Genomic DNA, 22,374 nt, shown 5'->3' on the forward strand with positions numbered 1-22,374 from the left:
TGATACAAAGGTCGCTTCTATTAATAAAATATGGAAAATGGTATACAAACATAAAATCTTTTCACGTAAAAACAGTATTTATTTTCTGGAAACGTTTTGGGGCAGCTCGCTGGCACAGAGGCTAGCATGTTCGCCTCCTAGCTTTAGAAAATGGATGAATGGAAACTATTTGGAGAGCTCAATCACATGCCCCCCCCCAATTAAAATAAATTCAGTGTGGATATATAGTTATCTGCAATGCTGAATACATATTTTATTGATTCATGCGTTTATCCATTCATATTATGTTTTACATGTTATATCTTTAAAATTGAATAAAGCTGCAATGTGTAAAACTTGTTGATGCTGTGAAAAGGTCAAAACTGTCACTCTTAATGAACAACACCCAATTGTTTATTTTGGTTATGCTAATATTTCAGTGTATACATAAAGTGAAGTGCAAGACAGTGGTGGTAGCAAACCACTAATAGTGACTCAATTAGAATAACATCAATATCTGAATTTCAATATCACGTACAACATCTATGGCATACTTGGTATTCCATTTCAGAATGAGATGTCTTCAAATACTTGGCAAATACATTAGGTTTCATCTGATGCATTCTGTACACTTTACAATCAAACACAATTGACTGTCTCCAAAATGTCATTGATTGCAGATATCCAACACAATGCTTAACACAATAGACACTGAACTACAATTTGAGCTGGAAACCATGGAGGTATTAAATAATACAAACCACAACAGCAAAGCAGCAAATGCTACACTTTCATATGACAAGATTAAGATGAACCCAGTGAACAACATTTAAGCTATGCAGTGGTCAGAACAATCTTAAGACACCAATGACTTAAAAACAAAAGTGATATCACGACAACGCCATACTAATTCACATTTTCAATATATCATGTTGTACTACAAAAGATAAGGGAATTGTTTGAAAAATAACTATGGACTAATAAATTTTGTTCATATTTAATTAAAATCTTAAATGCAATGTGAAAAAGTATGGGGAGTCCACTCCTAAAAGATTTTGATTTAATTATTTGTTAAATAAGTGATAGTGTGCAACTTTGTGTATGTGGGTTATCTGTCAGCAGCAGGCTTTTTTCTTCTCCAATGAGCTGCTGACCAAGTGGACGGTCTTCTCTTTTTCTCGATCTTCTTGCTCTTTCAGGGTCCTGCGAGGCACAACGGAATGAAAACCAATAAGTCAAAAAACCTGTTCAGTACACATGGATGTGTTCTCTCCACAACGTGTGTTGTCTGCATCGGATTCCTTTACACATTTTTTAAAGTGTTGATGAAGCCAAATCAATCTGTAGCTAGATAAAATATTTCTCTAATGTTTACTTACCTAGCCAGGTGAAGCATGGCCTCCTCCACATTGTACCCTGAGCGTGCACTGCACTCAAAGAAAGTCATCTGGCAGTCCTTGAAAACATGCAATTGGCGTATCATACAACTGTCACTGGTAACAGAAGTTGAGGAAATCTATATTATTTCGCTAGAAAGACAAGACATACCTGAGCTAGCCTAGCACCGATTGTTTTATGCACTTGTCTCACATTGTCTAAGTCAGTTTTGTTGCCCAGCAGCATTAAAGTTATATCTTCGCCTGAGCCCTCCTATGAACAAGAACAAACAATTTATAGAGTAAATCTATATAATGTGGCTATTGAACAGGGCAAAGTGGACACACATTTAGGGCTTACCTTCACACTTGTCAGCCACTGCCTGACATCTGTGAAGCTCTGCTCAACAGTTATGTCATACATCACAACCACACCATCAGCTTTGCGGAAAAATTGCTTGGTGATACTCCGATACCTGAAAAGGGAGGAGACGGTCCATTTAAAAAGTAGAGGCTGTCATGAAAGGGGGCTTCAAAGTTCAGTAAATACTAAATAAAATAATAAAACCTTCAAAGCAGCTCCGAAATTACAAAATGAAAAGGCTTGATTAAAAATAGATTTTCGTTCCGATTAAAAATGGAGTGGTTTTCCAGTCAAAACCTCTGTCACCAGACATGAAACCAACATGAAAAAAGGATGAAGAATTATGTCAAGCGACTGAATTACCTTTCCTGTCCTGCTGTATCCCAGACCTGCAGTGCCACCTGGCTGTTATCCACCATTATTGTCCTCACACAATAGTCTATACCTGCAAATGTAATATTGGATTACATTTGCAACTTCATAATATAACAATGAGATCAACCAACATCTACATAACTGCATTACCTATACATAAACCAGTTTCATAACCATCCATTTTCGACACTGTATATCCCCATGCGGGACGAAGATCAGAAAGAGACTATTTCCAGTGGAAGGTGGAGAACACACAACGACCTGAACTGGTCAACTGTCAATCACAGGGCACTAGTGTACAGAAAAACCACCAATTCACACCAATGGAAAATTTGGAGATAATGTGATTCACATGTGTGATACTAGTACCATAAATTCAATGCAAATGAATCACTGACTTAGGCATAATGTTATAGTGACTCACAACGGTATTAAATAAACCTTTCAGGGGTAACTATATTAGTATTTGTTTGTGGTGGCACTAGTTGTTAAAAGTCTGAGAACAAACCGTTTTACATGATTTACCCAAGAGGCATGTTTTTGCAACGTGTGATGAAATCAAGTGTACCAAAAGAAAAACCCATGAGGCAGATAAGCTACGTAACCATGCAAATGTACTCTTCACAATTAATTTCCTAGCAGCGTTTTTTTAAATCAACATCCTTAATTCATTTATTTGGATGTAAAATGAAAAGAAAACAAATAAAAAACACATATTTCAATTTTAGAATATGTTCTACACAACTTCACAATTCAAACTTTTTATGAACGGACACAGGCATTCATACCAACAGTGGCGGATGTGTCGGGGTTGAAACAGCCACTGCAAAAACGTTGAAGAAGGGAAGTTTTCCCAACACTGGAGTTCCCCACCAGAACAATTTTAAAGAGACGGTCAGGCAGTGATGGACTGCTTTCCTCCTACAGACAGAAGCAATGCGGTTAACTGCAGGAGAGGGGTTGCTGACTTCTCTGAAAAAAAAAAAAAGGGAGGAAACGGTACACAGAGCAAGCTTACATTTATGCTGGTCTCCTTGCCAACAGGCTGACCCCTTGGAGACGTGGGAATTTGATTGAATTCTCCCCGTCCATGTGACAGTTTCAGCTGAGCAGGGTAAATATCACTCATAACCAAGTCTACATTCTCTTCATGGTCTGACAATTCCTCGATTTCCACAAACGGCTGTAGAGGGATTTGGGTCTGTGCGCCATTTTGGAGCAAATGTGGCAGATGATCCTCCTCGATAGAGATGATCCTCTGTAGATAACCACTAGGTGCCTCTGGGCCACACAGGTTGGCCAGATTCTGCCTTATATCTTCTATCTCCTCCTCACTACAGAAACATTGAAACACAGGCTTTTATATCAAGGTATGCTTGATATTTATAGAGGAATCTCCAAAGTCAAACACCAGACAAGTGCTCCAGTGTTTCTAAGATCTCAAGCTACATTTCAAGGAACTGTATAAAAGGCTCAAAAAGGTTGCGTGCGTTCTAGTATGCCACTGTTCCGAGTGTTGTTTGTATAACCACGCCTGCAGGTTGGTCGCCCTGCCTTCCCGTGTCGCGTGACTGCGTGCTTGTATTTGCAGAAGTTCAGTCCAATTAAGAGTATGTCCGCTGCGTGGTTGTTTGCTCATTAGGTTGTAAAAACGTTACTAAATTGGCTTTATGTATTGAGTTAATGACCAAAAAACTCACTCGAGTGCCATTGTAATAATCATAATAATCATTTGATGTTTTATACAAATCTTTTAACCAAACAGTTCCCAATCTAAATACAGTATACAGTCACTCAAACAGTGCATGCTAATGAGCCACAAATGTCAAGCTGTAATGTACTGCTTGGCAACACTCTTACTAATTCCAGTAATGTCTATCAAAGACAATTACGTGAGAGCCTCTGTTTATTTTAAATGACTTAGTATTAAAGTAGTTGACTCCTCTTTATACTTGTATTATATTTATGAATGTAATACATGGCCCGGAAAGTTAATTATGCGTACCATTTTGATGCAGGAACACCTTACCTTACTTTTTTTTCTTAACAACCCCACTCAAGTGAATCCAGTCTTATGGAAAAGCAGTTTGACTTTGGAGGTTTTTCCACATACAGTACATGACGCTTTTTTTACCTTTTTGGAAAGTTCACATGTGTCCCAGCATTAGATAAGGATCTTGGCTGTAATCCTGTATTATTAAAGTTTTGGGGTTTCTGTAATGCCAAACATATGAGAGACCTCATTTGTTATTTTTCTCTTCATCTTGTGAACTTTGAGAGGCATGCAGTAAAGAAACTTGACATACGACAATAAAGCTCATGCATATCACAAACCTGAATGAAAATGTCTTTTTCATCCCTTAAGTGTTTGTTCATTTCCCTGAAAGGGAGAAAATTGATGACAAACAAGTAATTTCAATAAAACTGCACATTCATCTAACCAAAACAGCAACAATTTGTTCGAGAGGAAACACACCAGTGGAATAAACGTTTGAGAAGCGGGCTGCATTAAATCGCTGACTCGGGAAGAATGATTTCGATGGAGAAAAATAAAACTGTCAAAAAATAAAACCTAACGTTGTAATATATTATCGTGTATCCAGTTGAACTTCCATGCGAATATGTTTTTAAGTGTTTCCAAGTTGACGTTATCATCAAAGCAAATATCCACACCTCATCAGGTCCAGCTGTTTAAGAAGGCTTGCCCTCTCGCGCTGGAGTCCCTCTGTCAGTCTGTATATTTCTCTATTACAAACAACATCACAGTATTATTAACGCAAGGCGTAAAAATGCTAACGTGAAAGGGCTGGCATCTTGTTACGCACATCTCCTTTTCCTCAGTGAGTCGCGTGGACTGCTCATGAAGTAGACTCAGCTGCTCCTGTGCCAATTGCAGTTCTTGACTAGTGTGATCCAGTTCCTTAGCTAGTTCATCATTTGTCTTCTTCAGCTTCACATTCTCCACCTTGGTCACATGTTGCTCACTGTGAAGCTCCTTACACTGATCTTCCAACTGTAAATAGGCAGTGGTAGCAAAAGAATCATATTCACAGTTAAATGAGACAGAGGTTCGTGTGTATCATTCAATAATATGCCAAATCGATCATCATCATCACCCTTCTGAATACTTCTTAGCATATGAAGTCTGACAGTTTTTCACGCAAGTAACTTTGCGCCAATTATATGTGGTGAAAAAAAAATCAAACGATTTACTGTATACATTTTCAGCAAGAAGTTGTATTAACTTGAATAGTAGCAGCTACAGTATTGTTGTTGTTTTTTGTTAAGGGTGTGTATTTGTCAGAGATGGAACGTGACACCAAAGCTACAAGATGTCTCCAGGGATTGAGTCCACGCGAACGGGACCAGATGAGATGTGTGCAAAATGTGTATTCAAAAATTCTGTCTAATATAAAATCTCCAGTTTTCAAAATGTGTGTGTTTTTTTTTTTTATTGACCAGACTGAAAGAAAATTCTTTCATGCAAATGTCCCGTAAAAAGAGACAAGCTGCCTTTGTTTATTTTTCAATATTTGACCATCGTTTTCTTCCATTGAAAAGCCAAAACGTCACTACACAGTTGACTTGTGTGTTCGGATTAAAAATAAAAGAAAAGATCACACACACAGAAGACCAAAAACACATTTCAACTTAATTATACATGACCAACTTAAATCATTTTTGTGACATGTTTCAACACAAATATGAACTTTTTAACGTGACATTTTAGACAACTCTTTCACCATTAATTTTGATCAGTGAGACGAGGTGACGTCCAAACCACAAAGCGCTTTTAAGTCAGCGTGGTTTATTCACAGGTCATCAGTATAAACGACAACTGTGTAAGGCTGTCAGCATCAAACAGAGGTCAGTCATATTTGTTTTTTTTTTCAATTACATTTACAAAACAAAAACGGCACTGGCAAGCTGCTAGCTAATGGATAGCAAATAGTTTATGTTAGACACTGTGCTAAACACTGGCAACAGGCACTTGTGAAGGAAACCTTATATTAGGTTGTTATCATTATGTGCTTATTTCATTGTTATCCATTTATGCATTCCTAGTTCATTTTGGCCCTGTCCTTAGATAGAGCTGTTGACGCACGAAAGTGTGAGCCGGGACCTTGGCCCAGCTGTCAGTGGCGCCCGGCTGGCTCTTTTGTTGTGTCTTGTAATCTGCTATGCTTTTGCTCAATAAAAGCCAGGAGGGGCGGCTGGGCAGTTGAAATTAGCGTTGGAAAACCCGCGAGTTCTTTTGCCCAAGCTTTTTCCCTATGCCTGGCATAGAAAAGTCAATCTTGGCTGGTCTGAGTTACTCTTTTTGCTCTTCAGCAGCTAGGCTTGTCCTAGTCTTGTTTTAGAGATTTCTCTTGACAGCACTGCACAATAAAATGCCAGTGTAATTAAGTCATTTTTATTGCCATGAATAGGCAATGAAACGGGATTCCAGAACAACGTTGTTGTTTATCTCAGGAGTCGGGAACAACTTCAAAATAAAAATATAACCAAGGCGTTGGTTGTATATATATCATTTGGTATTTTATGTTTGTTATTTAGCAGTTGGCTGTGTCACTTGTCTCCTGTGTACCACTGTGTAGTACTAATAATATTGTGCTGTGCAGGTTTGAGAAAGCACTAATCTCGTATTAGATCTTTTCCCATCACTGGTAAATGTATTGCAAAGAGGAGGGAAATTTATTAAATGTCCGGGAAAATATATTAGGGTGTTTCAAATTAAAGCCATTAATTAGTTTTTAACATGAAAATGTATGCAACAATAACTGTACACTTCAAGTCCTTACTCACCCTCCTCTGTTTCTGAAAGAGCTGCTCTAACTCTTTCTCCTTGGTGGTCAGCTGACTTTCAAGTTCTTGACTGCGAGACACAAACCTCTTGTAGTCCTTCAAAGATGAAAGTTACAAGCAAGAAATTTAATAACAGACAATTGAAACGCAATTTTTGATGATAGCATTTAACAAAAATAGCACATTTACTTGAAGCAGAATCCGTTCTCTTTCATTCTTTATTTGCTGCTCCATTTCCTCATAAAGGCGATGGATTTCATCATCATGCGTAGCTGCTTTTCTAAATTACATACATAATGAGTACTGTCTTGTTTGCATCACAAATATAGTAATGATTTTCACAAGATTTAGCAGTACAAGTGAAGAAAATTTCCAGCAAAAGACAAGCCTTAAAGAAAAGCCTTAATAGGTTCCCTGAAATCCAAAGGGCTAAGATGTCTCCTGACCGTTTTAAAGCGCTCTCCATCTCCGTCTTTTCCTGGTTAGCCACAAGTATCTGGGATGTCACCCTTGCCAAAAAATCCTCAAAATTAGATAAAAGGTGTGGTTCATCTCGGCGAAGCTGGGCCCACAAACTGCGAACCTCGGCAGGACTAATAACACAGAGAGTTACATGTAAACATCAATTACAGAGTAGGTGTGCCATTGCTGGGATGGAAAAATACTGTATATCAGTTTATGTTTGACATTCTAGGCATTAATGAAATGGCATACAGTTACAGTGAACTTAGACAAATTCAAATAGCCAAGTAAATGCACAGGTTAATGTTCAAAGTACGATGAGCTTAGAATTAAAAAAAAAAAAAAAGACCTTTGACATTTGATTATTTGAGGAATAATCTTTGGGTATAACTCAAAATTAATTGTCCTGATCATATGTAAACGTGACAGGCAAGTGATGAATAGACATCAATAAGCAAAACAATTTGAAGAAAAACACTTGAAACCTAAAGTTCAGAGCGAATTTTCTGCAAGACTGTCTTTTTCTTTGCCGATATTCTAGTATATGTCAAATGTCTGCTTAGGATCAATAAAGGTTAGTGCTGCCCAAAGGCTTGTGGTCTGAAATGTCATGTCTCATCTTTAACTTTAGAGCTGGTGGGCAGGATGTGCATCACCTGGAATCCCCAGCTCAAGGAAGTGTTGCTCTTGTCCTTTTTTTATGTTTGTTTGTTTTTTTCTTTTTCTGGGAAAACATTGTTGGATATACTGTGGTTCTACTTTTGATCACTGTGCAGTTCCATATGATATAGTAAAAGACAAATCTTAAATTTAAAGTAATTACCACTGAAATGGACATCATTCACAACCTCGTGTTGAAAAAATTTCAAGTAGTGTTTTTGTAAGATTTTACCAAAGTAGATGTCATAAGTCTTGAAAAGTACATTTTTGTGGTCCCGAGAAAATCTACCTTCATAATGCACTGGAAACCAGCACTGCTATATGAATATAAAATTGTACTTAATTGTTAGTGTAATTCCCTTTCTAAATTTTACATGGAACATGTTGAAAGAGGTAACATATATATATCTCTGCTTTCATTAAGAATTGAAAAATTGGAATTGTTACACATGATTCACTTCTGTCTCAACCAGGGCCTCTAGTACAAAATCTAAAATGTTCTGACTGAGTGACTGTGAATAATAAATCATACAAAATCTGTAAGTAAACTTGGATTCACAGAATGTAGTAAATGAGGTTTTAATTAGTGCACGACGCAACTTATTTTTCTTAAAAAGTCAAGTGTGCTTGTAGTAGCACACTGGGAAATGAAACAGTTATATTAAGAATGCTTTTCCACTAATGAGACACTATTTTAGTTTCTTTGAGTGAAACCAGAAGCGTACTTAATTTATCAACAGCAACCAGTAAAACCATTTTTTAATGAAGTATAAAAGTAAAAAGCCTCTGGAATACATATAGTCATTGACATAGTACAAATCATAATTGTTGTAAACACAACACAGAAATGAAACCAACCAAATCGGTGACTCACACAATACTTACTCTTCAAAGACGTTGTTGGCTCCAAGGCTCTCCATCAGCATGGAAAAATGTTTCTCCTCCTCATCCTCTGAGGTGGCCGAGCTCTCTTCCCATCGGCTGTGGTAGATGGCCTCTGGAGCCTTTGAACGGTGGGCTTTATCTCCCATGCTGTCATTTAAAGAAATATTTCTACCATGCAAAAATTCACCTGGAAAACAGATGAGACACAAAACAGAAGCTGTGTATATAGAAGCATTGACGTGAATAAGAACATAAAAAAGAACATACTAAAGCCAGTGGAGAACTCATCGAGGGTAAGAAATCCATTGCTGTCAGAATCAAGGGTGTGAAACACTTTCTCCAACTCATCGGCACTGAGAGGGAGCTCGCCAATCAGCCTCTGTTTTACACGACACAAACAGCTGTTATGGACAAGGACAATACATCAGTGTAGCGACAACAACTGTTACTTAAGAGCTGAAAGAACATCATCTGCGGCAAGAACAAACAACAACAAAACATTTACATTAACATCTACATGATTCCTCTCGGCGATATTATACGTAAACATGCTATTAGTTTTCATTGCTATGCTGATGATACCCAACTCTATATGCCCTTAGAAATAACGGATCCGTGCAAGTGCAGTAAACTGGAGGCTTGCCTTGCCGAGATTAAACAATGGATGTCTTCTAATTTTCTGCTTCTCAACCCTAATAAAACTGAGATGTTAGTTATTGGCCCTGCTCATCATCAGCACTTGCTTAAGAATACCACGCTGAACCTAGAAAACTGTATAGTTTTCCCAAAGTAGTTCTGCAAAAAATCTCGGCGTGATATTTGACTCAACTCTCTCCTTTCGAACACATATTAATAACATGACAAGAACGGCGTTTTTTCACCTCCGCAATATAGCTAAAATTCGCCCTATTCTTTCTCTTAGCGATGCAGAAACATTAATTCATGCATTTGTTACGTCGCGCCTAGACTATTGCAACATTTTGTTTTCTGGACTTCCCATGTCCTACATTAAAAGCCTGCAGTGTGTACAGAATGCAGCAGCGAGACTATTGACAAGGACGAGAAAGTTTGATCATATTACTCCGATTCTAGCTGACCTGCATTGGCTTCCAATACACGTGAGATGTGATTTTAAGATGCTGTTAATTACTTATAAAATTTTACACGGTTTAGCTCCTTCCTATCTCGTCGACTTAGTATCACCTTATGTTCCGTCCCGACAACTTCGATCGCAAAATGCCGGTTTGCTATCGACCCCACGGGCTAAAAAGAAGTCTGCGGGCTCAAGGGCATTTTCCATTCGCGCGCCAGTACTATGGAATGCCCTACCTATGGAAGTTCGCGCAGCCACCTCAGTAGAAATCTTTAAATCCCGACTAAAAACACATTTATACTCAAAAGCATTTAGTTAATTTAGCCTGTCTGCAGCCTTCTTCTATTTTTCTTTTTTCCTGCCCCCCTCTTCCGGCTGGGAGAGGGGGCTAGCTAGATGGTGAGGGTTGACTTGACCGCCCCCATTGGGTCCTGCGCTGGTCGACCATCACGGGTTAGGAGTTTGGCCGTCTGCGGTCCACCTGGCTGGAATGTGGGATGGTTCCTGCCCAATGGCTTTGCCTGCTGTCAAGACATCACTGCACTATATAGCATAATATGTTTTCTGTAATTTATATTGTTTCTGTGTCTGGTACATGCAGCATCCACTTCAACCTGTGGGCCTGGAAGGGGGCTCCTCCCACCTGTGGTCCCTTCTGGAGGTTTCTGATTTTCCCCAAATTAGGGTTTTTGAGTTTTTCCTTCCCCTTCTGGGAGCTTTGACAGGGGTGCTGTTGTGTACCTTATACTGAAAAGATGTCTCTGTACGACCACTTTTCATTCTGTGAAGCCCTTTGAGACTTCGGTGATTTAGGGCTATATAAATAAAATTTGATTGATAAATTTGATTGATTGATTTAGGTTGACGCAATTCCTTTATACTGGAGATCCAGTAGATGATCATTTTATTACTTAGGCTGTCTCATTAACAGATTAACTGTGATCAATGAATTAATCATGATTCATTGATCACAATTAATCATCAGATATACAGAAATAACAGAGGCCACTTTTTGATGTTGTATATCTATGTTTTGGTCTGCCACGGTGTATCTTGCTTTAAAAAAAAAAGAATGGTTGAGGATATTTGTTAGAATTAGTGCGATTAAAATTAGTGCAATTAAAAGAGATAATAATAATAATAATAATAATAATAATAATAATAATAATTAACCAATTTTTCATTCCCAGCACTAACAGCAGTTAATGTCCATGTAAGGAGAACCTCACACTGTGAACCATCTGGAATAGTCCCAGTAGAGATACAGTAGGGCCCTTAATGATTGACCAAAGCAGACAGAACCAGAAAAAGGACAAATGTACCTGTTTAACATGCAAACTCTTCACTCAAAAGCTAAGCTTTTTCAACAGAACCGTGACAAATAAATATTGCAATAATTGCTTCAATTAATCACATTATAACTGAGTGGGCAAGAGTGAATTATAAGCGTTGAAAAATATCACATTTTAAATTTAGAATAAATGTAAGCAAAACGATTGACATTCAAATGCTGTTATTATAAATAGTTACAGTAATTACTTATAAATTGGTTGAAGAAGTTACTCAAAAATAAATAATAATAAAAATAAAATACAAGACGATTTTAAATGAGTGCCTGATTTGAGAGTTACCTAACCATTTTCTATAAGATTTGTACTGAATTGAATCTTAGCAAGATGGCTGGGCAAGAAGCTAGAGCACTTGGAGAAAACTAATGAAAGCATGAGGGAAATATGCAAACTCCACAATTGCGTGTGATGAGAGCATTGAAAGCGAGGAAGACAAAAACGGCCACACCTTTGTAAGCAGTGTGGTATTAGGATATGTTTACATTGCTGCAACTGTTGATACAGGCCATGCATTTAATCCAGGGCGGGAATAAGGTAAAGGTAACATAAAGTGTGCTTTTCTAATAGGAACACATCTATTGCATCACAAAATTAACCTCCTGAATGCAGCAGCAAAACAAATGCATGAAAATATTATAACTAACAGCACCAAGTGGTGCTCTAAGGCCTCATTAGAACAGGCTGTGATATCAAAGCTCCACTATGTGTGTTTGTGTTGGTGAGTGCTTCATCAATGGATTGACGACATCAGAAGGCCAAGTAAATCTGCACAATAATGTGACTGGAGAGCTTGAATCACAAAGCACCCATGATGCTCCCTCTACTGTCTTTGCCACCGTCCCCTTTAACTCCTAATTATGCAACTCTGAATGAAGCGCATGTGATCTTTTCATGTCGAATTTAGAATTACTGATGAGGAAGACGATTGCCGTTGTATTGCACATTCAGATTAGATAAACTATGCGAAAAAAGGAAAAATGTGAGAGAACAATGTTAAGTTTCGATCAAAAGTTAGAAAGTTTGGAAAGGTAACAATTCATGTAATCATCTCACCTGCATATCACGTTGGGTGATGAAGCCTTTTTTCTCAATGTCGCAGACCTGGAAGAACTCGTGTGTTTTCTCCAGAACGGTGTTTTGACCAACATGCCCGCTCTCCCGCTTTGGCCACTCATTCTCACTTTTAGAGGTTCCGACGTTGCTTCTGTGCTCCTTGCTGATTTCGTGCCATCGCTGCGCCATCCTGGACTCGGCAGTGGCGGTGTTGCTGTAGGCAGATGGGACAGTTGATACCGCCATGGTAGATGTACCAGAAGTAGTTTGCTGTGATGTAAGCACCTCAGTCGTACTTCACATGAGCCAGGTGTGCAGGAGACAGATCTCAGAAGAAGAGGTGCTTACAGGCTACACAGCATCAGAGCCGTTCAGCAATGTAATGCATCATCTCATAGCAACCGCCTCATTAATTTGACACTGAAAGCTAGAAAGGAGAGACAGAGAATATTTTGTTTGTGTATTCAACTTCCCTGCAAAAACAACCCATATTATTTGTGAATTATGAAGTGTTCAAATAGAATCAATAAAGCAAAAATTTTCTGACAGTGACATGGTATGTATATGTGTGTGTGTGTGTGTATATATATATATATATATATATATATATATATATATATATATATATATATATATTTAATATATATATTTTTTGCAATATGGACATTGCATGTTCCATTATCAACAATAGTTTTCATTATTATTATTTGTTTTATTCCTTTTTAAAAAAAAAAAAAATTAAATATTCTGAGCATCAAACATTCTGCAACTTGTAAGTACAAAGACTCACAAAAGAAGCAAAGCCACCACAAGCAACCGATCCGTCTTGAGGCTAAAAGAGGAAACAAGAAAAGGAAGTGAAGGTTTTGTTCTTCATTCGAACATATTGTTTAATTTTCAACAGGGGATCCTCATGTATTGATGAGAAGTTAGGCAGAACGTTTACGCATGACAAGAGACGTCTGAAAAAAATCCTCCAGTTTGTATTGCATTTGATTAACAATTTTTGAATTACTGTATTTAACTATCTCCTGAAATTCTTGTCACGTTTTTAAGTGACAAGAGAAAGTGAAAAAAAAAAAACTAATTCTACATACTGTATATTAAATCAGCTTGAACATTGTATCCATATAGACACACACGGCATTAAACGTTTTGATGTGTAAATTTTGTAGAAATTATTTTCTGTAGCATGGAAAAAAAAAAATTCGTTCAAGCCTTTCAGGCTTTTGTTTGACATGGAACAGCTGTCAGATAACATGCATGCTAGCGAAAATACAGGATACACGTTTGCAGTCACCTCATAACAGGTCAATTTAGCTCAAATTTAGTGTGTTCAAGATGATAAAAGTCTCAGAGGACGTACGTACCAGAATGGAAACAGCCGATTCTCAACGCAATGATTCCTTGACTTGGTTGTTCACAACTTGCAGCGTTTGACGTAGATAAGTGAGAAAAGTGTGACAACGAGACAAGTGGTGGAATTTGACTCACTGCACGCCGGATGGGCAAACAAAAGGGGCGGGGTTGCTATCGAGGGTTACTATAGAAACACTTGGCATTCAAGTTCCTGGTCCACTTTGTTCACGCAATAAAAATAAGAGAAAATAGGAACAATAGCGCTCCTTTCACCAGTATTAAAACTTTACATCATAATACTAGTATTTTTTCGCTAAGGTATTGAGGCTCATCGTATCGTTTTAATTCACGTTTGTATGCGCCTTTAAACTTTGGCTCCTGTAGTTCTGGCAGCGCACGAGAGCGCAATACTCAACAAGATCCGGCAGATGGCTGTGTTTATCTTTAGAATTTAGACATCACAGTGCCTTATACCAGTTTTATTGTATAATCTGTGCATTTTCCCCACGTGCTTGTTTTTTTCCTTCTTTTTTCCCCCCTGGATGCCCCGGCTTCCTCCTGCATTTCAAATGAACATATTTTAGGTCCTTTGAAGAATCTTTTGCCCCCCCCCCCCTTCCCGACTCCTTCTGCATTTCAAAGTAAATCTTTTTTTTCTTTTCCAAATTCAATCGAATGTTAAAAAAAAAAAAAAAAACATCTACACACTTAACACTTAACATTTTAAAACAAAAAACACTAATATTTTTTGTATGTATTTAATATATGTATGTAATAATACTTTGTATGTACTCTAAATCGGGTGTCCAAACTATGTCCCGTGGGCTGCATTCGGCTGCAAGAATATTTTTTGAAGCATGGGACAGAAATGGGACAGTACACCACCTGAACTGCTATAGAAAATGATTGGATGGATGGTTAATTCTTTGCAAAAAGAAATTTGACAAGCACATATTTTGATTGGAGCATTGCCTTTCTCAATGATTTTGTGTCTCGTTGTATTTATTTGTTCGAAACTAAATATACATACAATCCAATCCAATCCAACTTTATTTGTTAAGCATTTTAAAACAACAACAGCTGACCAACGTGCTGTACAGAAAAATAAAAACATCGTAAAACAGACACCTGTGCTCTGACTTCCTTCTGCATTTCAAATAAATCTTTTTCTTTTATTTTTACGAATCTAAATGTAATTGAAGGTTACAAAACATTGACACACTTAACACTTAATATTTTAAAATAAAAAAACACTAATAATTTGTTTGTGCTCCATATCGAGTGTCAAAATGTGTATGAACAAATTATTATATTATGAACAAATGGGAAAAATAAACCATAGAATTTTATTTTTTTTAATCTTTTCAACAATATATTTACAGCTATTCGTGTGGAATTGGGATCAGACCAGCGTGCATAGCAATAATCTACATATTGACCGTAAAGGTTTCTACTATATACTATATACTGTACACATGGCATGATTTATACCTGTCCAGCCCACTTGAGAAAAGATTTTCTTACATGTGGTACCTGATACACATAGCACAATTTTACCTGTTGGTCCCACTTGAGAATAGATTTTCCTCCATGCGGTCCCTGAGCTTATTTGAGTTTCACATCCCTGCTCTAAATAATAAAGCCTTCAGGCCTACTAAGTTCAGTAGAAATTATAATTTGATGCCAGGAATAAATAAATAAATAAATAAAAAAGTTTAAGAACTTGCTCACTGATGACTATAGCGCAAGAAAAACAAACAAAAAACACCGGACAAGTACATACCGCATATTCCCGCAGTCATTTCAATATTGATACATCTGTCCATAAACATGGCAAATTGCACTTGCAAAATTTTTGTGTGCACACACCATTTGTATGTGAGGCCCTTGTTCACCTGAACGCATAATGGATGAATGGACGAATGAATCTGTGACTTGATGAAACAATAAAAAAAAATGTGAAAAAATGCATTGTTAAAAATATCTTTGTTGAAGGTGTTCTAAATTTAAAGTATTTGAGTCAAAGTTTAAAAGAAAGCGTTTAGCCCTCATTGACGGTCTGTGAGTGTTTTGCGCAAGCAGCCGGTTCTTTCAACCCTTACCATTCATGAAGCCCAGGAGAAACTTTTAAGACTGACAATAAAATCTGTCAGAGCCGCACTTGTACAGGGGAAACAGGGCAGTGAAGCAAACACGGCTCAGTTGGAAATAAGCAGAGGAGCAAGACTCACCACATTGCTCTGGTTTAAGGCCTTGGAAGGACTGACATCACACTTGGAGACATTCATTCTGTTTTGCAATCTCCGAGATGGCAGGGTGTGTGGTTGGGGCTTTAGCGTCATCTGTGCGGCTGATTTAGGGGTCTTTGCTAGCCTGGCGCATCACGCGATGCGGCTCTAATCAAGTTTATGCCTGTGGATCTTTCTGGGGACGCTTTGCTTTGGAGTCTTCTCATTCAAAGCCACGTGTGCGTGCTATATCACTGTGCCTTCGTAATTACGAGCTCAGGCTCTAGTTGTCTCCAGAGGGAAAACTGGACCTTATTTAACATGTTTTCTGCTGTCCACAGTCTTAAGTCATGTCCACACAAGGACAGCGAAAGGATTTTGAGAAACCTTTGTTATGGCCTTTTGTTCACACATTGTTGGCAGCTAAAACCAATGCAATCAACCATGGTTCTATTTGTCCCAATTTGCTTTCCAGGAACAGTGATGAACTTAAACATACTTTTTTTTTATTATTAGATCCTAGTCATAGTTAATAATATTTAACATTAGCTCTCTTGGTATGCCATGAACAACAAAATACTCAGTTGGGTTTGGAGGGCTGTGATCTTTTCATTTTTATGGTCCTGTACACAAGTAACTTAGTTCTATCATACAGCTGGCCATGGAATATATGTTCATCTTGCTCTGTGAGCCATTTTTGTTCTTATTTTAAATACCAGAAGAATAGCTATGAATAAATAGAAATGTCAACATTTGTCTGTTGTAGAAATTTAACGGCCAATGTTTGGATTCCCACTAGACAATGTATAATGATTATGTTGGGCAAACTCCATGCTCGGGTTTTATGATCAGTCATTGACTAAAAGAATTACTGTACTTGACCACCAAAAAAAAAAAAAAAGATTGACCATTGTCTAGCTAAGTTTTTTCTCCTAAAATATGATGTTGATCATAAGCAGTGACAGCCATTTATAGTTGCAACATCTTGATATAAATTCAAAAGTGTCAATATATGACCAATGTAACCATCTGGGTGTTCTATTGGATGATTTATAGATTTCTCCATCCTTCCTGTGGTCCCTCTCCAAAGTATTTTACATTGCTTTGACGAAAGATCTGACCAATTTGAATATTTTTTAAAGGAAGTGGTACGCTTCTGAAATCACGCAGTAGCCTGGCTCCTTATAGTTTCCAAGTTGGATTCCAAGATTTCATGCAACACCAATATGATGACAGCCTTATAGCACAAGGAAAGCTATTATTTGCTCCTTAAATTAATTGTTGTCATTAACCATGGTTTAGTCTTGAGCGTGACATCACGGAAAGCTTAAGTAATTGCGAGTCTTCCATCAAAGCGCATCCTCATTTCTTCCATGATTACACTAGTAACCTCTGTTTGATTGTTAGAGCATTCCTGTTGACCTGGAGGACGGGATACTTCTACTGTATATGACCTCTATATATTATTGTTCGTGCATGCAAGATTTTCTTTCCTATGTAAAAAATGGATTCATGCCAGTAAATGGGATTGCAGTTACTCTTGCCGTATATGCTGAACAGGAATATGGGAACATGTGTTTCCTATTGGCCCATGGTTTTTCTTATGGACTCCCAGGCCACACTGACTTTCCCATTGTCAAATTGAGCTTATGTAGTTTTCTTTATATCTACAGACATCCATCAAAGTGTCTTTGAGCAAGCACATTGAACCCTAATTTGATCCCGGTAGACCTGGCGACACACTGTGTGGTAGCAGCCCGCAATGTATTAATGTGTGTGTGAATGTCTATAGGTAAGCCTTTGTAAAGTGCTTTGAGAAGTATATGATGTGGAGAGCACTATGTTACAAGTGCACTTCATTAAAATGAATACATACAAACAAGAGTTGTTTGTCAATAAAGGTATCTTGTGTATCTAAAAACAATAAGACAAAGAGCTTTTAGAACAACTGGACACAAGGGGGGCCCTATAGCAAAGTTGGAATACAATTTAGCTAAAACACCATGACTTCATTGATCTAAAGATTGGTGATAGTTGCATTGGCTCAAAGTGAGCAGGCCCAGGTCAGGGAATGCAATCCAACTGGGTGCAGGATGCAGGGTGGGCAAGCAAGTACATGAGCTGAGGAACATACATGACAGGGAAAAGTCAAAAATCATAAAATAATACTGCACAAATGTTTAGTTACATGACCCCATGGAGTGTATTGCTGTGGTGACAAGGTCGGCTACCTGCACTTGAATCCCGACCATCACTACCACCCCCACAACACAAAGGGAAAGGGGGAGAACCTTGAAAGCGTTGAACGTATTTTAGGTATTTCTTTTTGCAAATATAATCGAAACCATCTGTCTGACACACATCAGCAATTAAGTTAAATTTGAAAATTGAAAACGAACAACACTTACTCTACCCTTGATGTGTATTTAAAAGAAGCAAAAAAAAAAAAAAAGGCACGGAAAAATACAAGGCTGGTAGGCAGGTATGTAGATACTGTAAAGTTTTTTTTTTTTTACTAGTTTCACTATTAAATATGCACATCACCTGGAGAGTGTGCTTCCTGAGGTTATAGACAGCATTGGTTCTCGCCTGATGTACATGAGAAGCATATGCAAAGATGATTCAGCTTTAGTATATGCTTTATTTTCAATTAAGTGTATCTTTTCAGCTACCTTTCCCTTTAACAGCACCCATGCCTTGAATTGGGAATTCAAAGGAAGCTAAAAAAGACAACTACTTGGCTTACACAACTCTAAGACAAATACAGCTTGCCCTTAATGCAGTACAGGTGTTTTTCTCGTCGAAATAGTTGCAGCCAATTCACATTAAGTTTCAAATTGTCACCCAGACTCTACTACAATGACTATTAGGAACAGGCAGTAATCTCTATTTCTCTTGATTGTGCAGGAAAATCAATCAATCAATCAATCAATCAACCAACCAACCAACCAACCAACCAACCAACCAATGTATTGATGTTCATAATATTTCAATGGCCTCATATAAATTCTCTTTGAATAATCTCCATTTTTGCTCCATGCCATTGTTTTGTAGCAGGGTTAGGGTTATCATGCAGGACAGATATTGTGGTCAAATGGTGGCTTATTTTAAACCAATACCTAACATGTCACAGAAAATATATACTGTACATTTATTTTACATTTCACATATGCCACATTTGAAATGTAATAATATACATTAAACACCAGCTCCCCTTTTCATACTTTCACAATTTATGCGGTTTATACACTAAAAAGCAATCTTATTTGAATAGACTAAAAGTATTGTGTTGATCAAAAGCAAATATCGACTTTGTTTGAGTTGATCCGCAAGGTAAAATAGTCAAGATCATAATATTTATGAAAAAAAACATGTGCCTAAATAGAAATCGAGGTATTTCATCAATTATTTTAGTCCATTTGCTGAAAAGGTATTACGAGGTGTTCTACTCATATGTATATGTATATCCTTTTAATCAGATAGAGAATATGTATGCTCTGAGTGCCTTTACCTTTCACATCTGGAAATATCTCCCATCACATTTAGATTTCTTCTGTGAGAAATTTCAGATGGTAACTGGTTTTGTTCTCACCACAGTTGAGCCCAACACAGTGAGACTGTGGTTGAGAAGTGTATCTTCTTTAAGGAATCAAGGATCTTGGGATTAGAGGTACTCCACTCCCTGCCCAGTCCATTTGCGATACTTTCCATCCCAGACCTCTGCCAAAAGAGTGATTTCACATTTGTGAGAGTGTGCAAACAGACGAGTAGCGCACACAGCTCAGCAGTTTCAGAACGCATTTGACCGCAGGGTGCTAGATAGCAAGAATTTTAATGGTGGGAATAGGTTATTGAATGCATTGTGTTATATCATGTGTCTTCACAAAACCATCTATGTGTATATATGGGGATGCAAAGCTATTCAATGAAGGAGAGAAAAATAGAAAGCTGAGACCGCAATGTGCTAGAATGATAGTGCTTTCTCACTGGGTGGCACTGATTTAAATGTTTACTCAGACCAAAATTCTGACGCCGCAATAGTAAGAGCCAAGATCTGGACCATTCTTGAAGAAGACCTTAGTATGAGTCAAACTGCGTAGCAAGCAGTTCCTGCTCCATTCTCTTCCTTCTTCTCCCATGTTACCATAACCACTATCATCCCCCTCCACCTTCAAGACCAGTGTCTCTTCCTCGTCACCACCATCATGTTAACCTCTCTTAACTGCTTAAAGTGCAATATCTAAAAACCGTTAGGAGACAGACTTGTTCATTTTCTGATTGTGAGCAATGGCAGGTATCAATCATATAGCTAATCAATAAGGATGAAAGTACATTATTTTATTGATTGAAAATTGTTACTAAATCATTTTAATGAGAAATTAATGACATGCTAATAGTAATATTTAAAAAATGTTCCATCAATTTTGGCTCACTGTTACTGTTCTAAAAATCAGACAATTTGTCATGCCTCGTTGATGTATGGTGGAACAGCTTTAGCAGGGACAACTGTATTATATCAGTAAAAGACCATTTTTGTATTCGAGTTAAGTTTTTTTTTTTTTTCAATGATTTCCAGATTTACTCAAGGGGCCTGTAGTTTCATTGATTATGATGCAACCATAATTTGATGTGTCTGCCTGCAAGAAGGTTACATGGTAGTGGATTTTCTCTTGCCTTTCAATCTCACAGGAGAAATCTTGAACCGAACTAAAGACAACTGAAAAAAATAAAAATCCTGCCCCATCCTGTTCCACTAAAAAAGGCTTCCATCCTTTCATGCTCCCGTTAAGAATGACTCCCACTAGCATGCCGCTCCCATTTTTGAGTGTGTACTACACACTGTGTACACTTATGAAAAGAAAACTGCAAATTGCTGTGCATTTATCCAAAGCGTTTTTTTTTCTGCTTTCTGAATAACTCCAGTCTCCTTCCGTGAATGTTTTATCCTGTATCATCCCATTCCTCTGATTAAAAGTAAGGTTGACTCCCACTTCACGAGATTGCCGTGACCTGTGGGATTACAAAAAAATGTCAGCCTCTACTGTCTGTCTATCTGTCTGCCTTTACTCAGCCCACACCTAGACAAATGTCCATCACACTTAGCAGGGATTACATGTTACAAATTAAATCATGATAAAACATAGAAACATAGAAAAGAGCTAAAGTTTTCACTGCAAGCGTCACTCAGTCACTATAATGTACAGTACACTGTATGCATATCATGCTCAGAATGAATAGGCCTACTGTATATTTTGGACAATAACTGCTGGTTTTTCCAAACAATGCATGAAAGAGAAGTGTCAAAGCGTCAAGTAAAGTGGGGCTTATCATAACTATCGCAAAAGGAGTCACATCACTGTAATTGCAGTCTGCTTTGAAATAAATCATGATATATAGTGCCTCTCTTGAACCCACATTCTGGAGCTGTTACAGATGTTCCTATGAATAGATATGAGTAGTGTTCGTGCGGACCTGTGTGACTGATAGTTGTTATGGATTGTTTGAGCAGATTGCCATGTCCGCACGGATTCACGAAGGCTTTCGCTTCTTGCATATTCCTTTTGGGAATATCAATATGCAGTGGTTGCATGGCTGATTGTAAACTCAATTGTCTGTCTGAGTATTCTTACACAAAGTGTTCTGTGCAAGCTTGTAGAGCGGTTTTTAAAATGCTATGAAAATGCAAGAGTGTCGGTCACCTGATAAGAAGAATAATGTAAATAAAAATTGATATTTAGTAAGGCAATAGTTTCAATGCACCATTTTCAGAGCAGTACTTCAACATGTTAATGATACCTGATCATTCTTAAAGCATCAGTCAGTAGTCGTGCCTCCCAAGACAATACAGGCACCAAATAGCCCTTTAATATACATGGCATCCCTATAAAACCACCACTGATTCTATTTTTAACAAGTTCACCTTGTTGTCATTTTGGTAAGTCTCAATTTTCATAATTTTCAAAAGGTTTTTCATGCTGGGCATTTTATTTCTTATGAGGATTTTGCAATGATGCACTTTTCATTATGGAGCCTTTTTCAACTTACACTCCAAACAGCTGACCGGAAAAAAGTAGATGCTTGCCACACAACAAATTATTCACTAAGTGTGAAAGTATATTTCATTCAAATGGATTGGATGTTCTTGCCCTTAGATTTTGCTGCAGTTTTGTTCACGGTGCTGCTGTGCTGGCTCCTCTAGACTTAATCCTTCTGGAGAGATGTAGTACAGGGAACACTTTGGAACTGGCTTCAGACCAGCTCTGGTTTGGCAGAGGGCAACGCCAAGTGTGTGTGTGTGGAGATAAACTGAAATGGAATTACTATCCAACGTCTGCCCAGAAGTCTGCTATGACTTAAAGCTGAAGAAATCATCTGTTTCAGTGGA

The 22,374-nt window shown here is 37.7% G+C and overlaps 1 protein-coding gene across 3 annotated transcripts; it reads right to left on the reverse strand.

Annotated features, from left to right (window-relative positions):
- Positions 1 to 371: 371 nt before the first annotated feature.
- Positions 372 to 13,909, reverse strand: cracr2aa (calcium release activated channel regulator 2Aa). Of its 3 annotated transcripts, none has more exons than XM_088416925.1 (20): positions 13,773 to 13,909; positions 13,193 to 13,234; positions 12,699 to 12,829; positions 12,403 to 12,616; positions 9,175 to 9,286; positions 8,908 to 9,094; positions 7,347 to 7,493; positions 7,090 to 7,180; positions 6,901 to 6,996; positions 4,920 to 5,107; positions 4,768 to 4,839; positions 4,429 to 4,474; positions 4,229 to 4,308; positions 3,113 to 3,428; positions 2,883 to 3,015; positions 2,083 to 2,164; positions 1,717 to 1,831; positions 1,528 to 1,629; positions 1,359 to 1,435; positions 372 to 1,182 (listed from the first exon to the last, which is right to left on the reverse strand). In XM_088416925.1, the coding sequence occupies exons 4-20, from the start codon at positions 12,589 to 12,591 to the stop codon at positions 1,095 to 1,097; spliced, it is 2,121 nt and encodes a 706-aa protein (XP_088273051.1). In that variant the 5' UTR covers positions 12,592 to 12,616; positions 12,699 to 12,829; positions 13,193 to 13,234; positions 13,773 to 13,909; the 3' UTR covers positions 372 to 1,094. The 3 variants fall into 3 exon arrangements, with proteins under 3 accessions (XP_088273051.1, XP_088273049.1, XP_088273050.1); XM_088416923.1 differs by having other exon boundaries at positions 12,688 to 12,829; XM_088416924.1 differs by lacking the exon at positions 13,193 to 13,234 and having other exon boundaries at positions 12,688 to 12,829; positions 13,773 to 13,899.
- Positions 13,910 to 22,374: the final 8,465 nt, after the last annotated feature.

The sequence above is a fragment of the Hippichthys cyanospilos genome, chromosome 6 (genome assembly GCF_059441005.1).
Source record: "Hippichthys cyanospilos isolate Australia breed blue-spotted pipefish chromosome 6, RoL_Hcya_1.0, whole genome shotgun sequence".
NCBI classification, from domain to species: Eukaryota; Metazoa; Chordata; class Actinopteri; order Syngnathiformes; family Syngnathidae; genus Hippichthys; species Hippichthys cyanospilos.